Source organism: Kryptolebias marmoratus, linkage group LG22, assembly GCF_001649575.2.
Source record: "Kryptolebias marmoratus isolate JLee-2015 linkage group LG22, ASM164957v2, whole genome shotgun sequence".
In the NCBI taxonomy this organism is placed as follows: domain Eukaryota; kingdom Metazoa; phylum Chordata; class Actinopteri; order Cyprinodontiformes; family Rivulidae; genus Kryptolebias; species Kryptolebias marmoratus.
This window is the reverse complement of record NC_051451.1, coordinates 22,214,145-22,220,144: the sequence shown is the minus strand read 5'-3', so window position 1 is coordinate 22,220,144 and position 6,000 is coordinate 22,214,145. Positions and strand designations below refer to the sequence as shown.

General features: G+C 40.7%; 1 protein-coding gene across 2 annotated transcripts; it reads left to right on the top strand.

Annotated features, from left to right (window-relative positions):
• eloal (elongin A, like) lies at positions 1-5,162 on the top strand. 2 transcript variants are annotated; one of them, XM_017412772.3, is made up of 11 exons: positions 1-139; positions 915-971; positions 1,065-1,177; positions 1,259-2,129; positions 2,200-2,302; positions 2,382-2,543; positions 2,624-2,721; positions 3,536-3,716; positions 4,028-4,142; positions 4,628-4,734; positions 4,912-5,162. In XM_017412772.3, exons 1-11 carry the CDS (start codon positions 62-64, stop codon positions 4,971-4,973), a joined length of 1,947 nt encoding a protein of 648 aa, XP_017268261.1. In that variant the 5' UTR covers positions 1-61; the 3' UTR covers positions 4,974-5,162. The 2 variants fall into 2 exon arrangements, with proteins under 2 accessions (XP_017268261.1, XP_024860952.1); XM_025005184.2 differs by having other exon boundaries at positions 1,256-2,129.
• Positions 5,163-6,000: the final 838 nt, after the last annotated feature.

Below are 6,000 nucleotides of genomic sequence, written 5' to 3'. Positions count from 1 at the left end.
ACTGTCATCAACGCGCGCGCGCGGCCCGGTGTGCGCAGGCGGTTGCACGCGGACGCCCGTGATGGCCAGGAGCTCGGATGTGGTGAAGAAGATCCTGCGGTTCAAACTTCAGCTGTCAGACCCAGCAAAGCCTGCTACGGTACATGCGGTTCATCTAATAGGAGCTAAACTGGAGTTAATATTTAACACGGCTTATTAGTTTTATTTTAACTTTATTTTAATTTTATTTTAACTTAAGTTCTTGCTGGTCCAGACTTGTGTTCTGTCGGTCCCACAACCACCTGGTGTCACATCCACCATAAAACCTGCTCTGGACTCTTCATGTTAATCTGGTTTCTGTGCATATTTAATAAGCCTTTTTTTCGAAATAAAAGCTGAGAAGTGGCTGTTTCAGTTGCTCCTTAAACCCTTTCAGGCAGGCAGTTTTTATGGGACAGGGTCTCTGCAGCTAAATTTGGAAGCCCTCCACCCCCCAGCTGCTGAACTTATGGCTGTTGTCCATCACCAGTGAAGGTGGGGACGCTCTGCAGGCCACTAACACCGAGCAAATATCTCTGTGCTAATCTACCTGTGAATGTGATTGGACCAAAGGGATTTTAGATGCATAGAGGTGCACTTAATTCAGTTTCAAAGAGCAATATTACACCCATCAACAGACTTATAGTACCTATTAAAGGAGCATCGTTGGTTGGGGGATGTGGGGATCCCATACATGGCTTCTGCTCTAAATGCTCCATCAGCAAACGTGGCGGTCCCAAACAAGGAGCCCCATATTTGGTGTGTCAGTTTTCTTCAATGTGCCTCGCATTTCCATGGCTTTTGTGCAAATCAAGCATTAAAATTGTATTTCAGCAGCCTTCGTTTATTCTGATGACTCTGTCAACAACATTAACGCCTCCTTAATCTCATTCTAGGTCCTAAAGGTTTTGCAGAAACTGAAGGATCTGGATGTCACATTAGAAGTTCTTGCCGTGAGTCTTTGCTGCAAAGAGTGATTCTGTTTGTTTGTTTGTTTTTTCTTTGTTATTAAAGTGACATTTGATAAGGTTTTGTATGTACATTAGGAAACCGGAATTGGCAAAACTGTTAATTCCTTGCGGAGACACAAGCAAGCTGGAGAACTGGCCAAGTCGCTGGTTAAAGGTTGGAAAAAACTGGTCCCAAAGCAATCCACGAGGTGAAGGGTTTTTCACTGCAACGTATAATTATTTCTGCTTAATTTTCTTAAGTCTTAATCAAATATGTCTACTTGAAGCAGTCATGGAGAGCGTGGCTGTTTGCCAGAGACAGTTTCTGTTGAAACTGCAGACAATGACCAGAGCTTTCCTGAGAATAGACATTTACCAAGTGATGATGAGCAAAACAACTGTTTAATGTCTGACAGCAAGAACCAGGACACCTCTGATGACGACTTCTTTAAAACACGGAGTAAAAATATTGATGAAGAGACGGGAAGAAAATCCAGGGAGAGTAAAAACACTGAAAAAAGTCAAGAAGAAAATCTCGCTCAGAACGTTTTGTCGAGCACAACCGAAACCCAAGATGACAAAATGGAAAAGAAGAAGAAAAAAATAAGTGAAACTTTGTTTGCAAATGAAAACGTGGACAGCGGCCCTCAGAAATCCAGGTCTGACTCCAGGGAGAAGTTTAAAAGCACTAACGGAAGCGGAAGATCCGCATCAGAACAAAAATCCAAATCCAAATCAACAAGAGAGTCATCGATGGAAAGCAAAGACTCCTTTTCATCCAGCGACAAGCCCTCCAAAAAGTTAAAAGGAGCCAAAGATGACAGGTCTATGGAAACATCAACAAGCTCCGAAGCCCAAAGGAAAAAACGGAAAGAGGCGGAACGGGAGAAGCACGGCCGTCTAAAATACAAACCGGACTCTGAGAATAAGGAATGTTCAAAACACAAAAAGGCCAAAGTGGAACATAAACACAAGGGGAGCGATCAGGAGGAGCCCTCCTTGTCTTTTGAATCTTACTTGAATTACGACGTGAATCTTCTGAAGAGAAAAGATCAGTCGGGAGTAAAGAAAGCTTCCAAGACCGTCAAAACTGTGGCGAAAGAACAAACAAAAAATCCTGACATGAAACCTCCAAAACCACCTGCTCCTGATCCAGAAGAGGTATACGAACAACAGTCTTTAAAAAGTTTGCTTTTAGATGTTTATATTTTGAATAATTTCAATGTTGCAGGAGCTTCAGGATTCCCTGATGCACCTGATGGACGTTCCTTTACCTGCCGCTCTGCCTGAATTGGAAAAGCCTTCAAGCGTTGATTATTACTTTGAAAAAAAAGGTACCATGTGCAAACAAATACAGATGCATTCTCCCTTTTATTTAGTTGTGTTCTTGACATATCGTCTTCGGTTCTGAAGCTGAGAAGGAGCCTGATTTCTGTGACGAAGACTCTGTGGTCTTCACCGGCCAGCGTCTGAACACCAAGATGCAAGTGTACTCCGGCGCCAAAACGCTTTTCCTCCCAGCCATGATGAGCTTGTACCAGCAGTGCATCCGCACGCTCCAGAACAACATCGACCGTAAGTGGCGTCCCGTGGGGGCTCTGAGACTTCTGTCAGTTTGTTGGATTTTATATTTAGGCGCAGGGATCTCTTCCCAGTGCTGTATGAAACCGGCGGAGTCCCGTTTGAGCTTCTGGAGCCGGTGCTGGAGAGGTGCACCCCCGAGCAGCTGCTGCGCATAGAGGAGTACAATCCAGTAAGAGCGTGAAGTCTGAGTTTGCTGATGATGCACACCTGGGTGGTCACTTTCTGAGGTTTGCCTGATGAGCACTGAGATTCTGTCTTCTTGCTTTCAATTCAACGACATACGGCGTTTGTGTCTGTTTCTTACCAGACGACATTTTAATGAAACTTTCAGAAAGTAATGATTGGTCGTACATCTGCATCTGATTAACTTCTGGGTCCATTTAAGATGCCCGCCACACCTAATCTACATTAGCCAACACAAAAATTGCTCAAATTCAGTCAGTTTTATAGATATTTATGTTTTCTTTTTGTCTCTTAAAAGACAAATGAACAAACTAAAAAAAAAAAGCCACTAGGTGTCACTTTGGAGCAACAATAACTCAGGACAGAAAAAGCTGCAGATAAGTGAAACTGGGGAAAGAAATCAAATCAAACAGCAGTTTCATCTGGCTGCTCTTTGTGGGAATATTCTGAAGAGCGTGCAGTTTATTCATTGGAGGGAATCTAAAATGTTACTCGCTCTGACTCATTCACACAAACATGCACTCAGTGTTGCAGATCAAACATTGTAGAAATAAGTTGCATTTTTTTTTTTTTTATTGGATGCGAGAAGTACAACACATCCAAGCATGGTTAAAGAAGTACATCACTGTTGTACTTGTCTTTTTACTGCCTGCACATGACTTTCCTAATTATACATCTGGAGCTGAAAAAGGTTTGCTTTGTGTTTTAATCAGATCTTTGTAGATTTCGGAGCAATGTTAGCTAAATTCTGGAAAGTGTTTGAAGGAACTTGACTGTGGGTTTTGTTTTCCTCCTCACAGATCTACATGGGATTGACCGACCACTTATGGGGAAAGCACTGCCAGAGGGATTTCAAGGAATGCAAACTTCAGGAATATGAGTCATGGAAAGAGATGTATATCAGGGTGTCTGAGGAGAGAGAACGGAAGCTCCAAAGACTGACGAAATCTATTGTCTCTGCACATTCTAAGAAACCGAAGGGTTGGTGCTCTACACTGAAAACACTTTTTTAAAGAACAGTTTAACACTTTTAAAACGTGCTAATTTGAGGATAATCAAACAGAGAGACGTGGCAATTACTGTAAATGCTAGAAAGCTTCACTGCAAGTAAAATATAAATCGTTTTACTGAATTTTAACTGATCTGGGTCCACTGGTGACGCCTAATGTAGAGTATACAGTTTAACTCTTAATCATGACCATTATCAAACGTTTGAACATGATCAAACAGTTGTTTTTAGAGGTAGTTTATGCTGAAAAATAAATTTAATGAAATCATCCTTTTTTTTATAGGGCGTCAGGTGAAGATGGCATTTATTCACACTGTTGCCAAGCCACCAAGAGACGTGCGAATTCAGCAGGAAATTCACGGAACTGCTGTTCAGCAACCACATCAGCTCAAGTGCAGGTGGGTGTCCACTTCCTAAATACACACATTTACAACTTTTTTTTTTTTTTCCACCCGCCCCTTTTTGTCTTGTTGTGTTTAATTTATTTACTTTGCCTGTTCTGTGTAATTTCTATAGTAATGTTCAAGGACTACAGCGTAAGAGACGCCCCGGGGGTATCAATGTGCCGGCGTTTTTATCTTTGACAAAACACGAACGCCTGTTTTTTTTGTTTTTTTTTACAATAAAAGCAGTAAACCACAAAGTGATCATTAAACAACAGCAGCTCAGCAGGGTCACAACAGACGTATAACAGGGAGCAAAATGCTTTTTGGGTGAGCTTAAACAAACACAGGAACTTGAGCTATGTGTTGGATAAACTGGTTTTGTTCTGGTTTGCCTCAGACTGTTTGTTGTCCACTGCCGTAAGCTGCTGCTGCAGAGGATGTTTAAATTTTTAAATAAATCTACAAATTTACTGTTTACTTTGTTGGAATATTTCTAGTGTCAGAGGTCAGGAAAACCAAATGAGGCCCAGTTGTAATGAGCCCAACAGGTCCAGCAGCTCCGGTTCTGGTGGAAGCAACACCCAAGACCCACGCAAGAAAACAAGTGAGCGGAGTGGTTAGGATGTTAGCTTTGTTTTTCCTAAACTGGCCTGTTGAGTTATATTATTTCTTATACTTTCAAACTCACACTTGTAACTTAAACACAGTAACTCAAATGTCTTCGGACATCTTTTATCTGATTCTTGCTCACCTAATGTTTAATTTTTTGTTTTTCTTACAGGAGTTGCGCCGATGATGGCGAAGTCCTTAAAGGCGTTTAAAAAACAGCTGGGACGCAGATAAACTTTCCATAATGGTGTTATTTACAGCGTGCAAATGTATAGTAAACATACCTCGTCAGTCCATAACTTCAGACAGCACTGGGCCTATGTTCACTTTGAATTTGCCTGTCTTAATATACTGACATTAAGGCATTTTGTAATTTTTTTGTTAATTCTCTTCACTATTAAATGAACAATGAAGTGTGCAAAACTTCTTGATTGAATGTTTTGTTTCAGCCTGTGTCAGTTTAACTCTGTATTAAACGGGATGTGGCCCCCTCTAGAGGATAAATTGTATTTTATGACCCTCCAACAAGACACTGCGTGTTTCTTTTAAATATGGTTAAATAAGAGTGAGATATTCAAATGAGGGTTCTTCTGCAGCTCCCTCCTGTGACAGACGTGCGCTTTGAGGTGGCCTGACGTTTTCTTTTTGAAGTCCAAGACTTATTAAACAAATTTAGTTAGTTGTGGTAATGTAGGATTATACATCTTAATCCATTCATTTTCTTTACCTGTTTTTCCATTCAGGGCTGCAAGGAGAGCTTAATACATACTAAATGTGCACATTTTCACCTAAAATAAACCTGTAGTTGAAGATGCTGATAATGTGGGCTGATCAGTGCTGCGGTCACCCCACCAGATGCTTCATTTAAAGTTAATGGCTTTTTATCAACTGAAATCAATACATCCAATTAGTTTCTAGAAAGCTTGGTGATGGTTTAAATAGACTTATTTGCTATTTTCTCATCACAAAGTTAAGGAAAAATAAATAACAGGTTGTTGAAAGACCTCAAGGAATCAATTGAAGTGGGGAAATCCATCAACATCCCAAGGCTGAATCTGTTCTGTAAGGTGTGGTAGAGAACTGATCACCACAAACATTATCCTCCTGAGTCTTGAGGTTTTGCTTAGTGTGCATTTTTAATGTTAAAATTGAAACGAACAATAACAACAAAAACAAGAATTGCATGGAGGTGTCCCTGGAAAAGGACAGTTTTAAATTAAACAATAAAAGATTATCTGCAGGATGTAAAGTCTTAGAATAC

Excerpts from the sequence above, each read along its gene's own strand:
- eloal (XM_025005184.2), top strand. The coding sequence starts at position 62 with ATGGCCAGGAGCTCGGATGTGGTGAAGAAGATCCTGCGGTTCAAACTT. Across the intron at positions 2,544-2,623 it reads GCTCCAGAACAACATCGACC|TGCTGTATGAAACCGGCGGA; the intron begins GTAAGTGGCGTC and ends ATCTCTTCCCAG. Across the intron at positions 4,143-4,627 it reads CCACATCAGCTCAAGTGCAG|TGTCAGAGGTCAGGAAAACC; the intron begins GTGGGTGTCCAC and ends GAATATTTCTAG.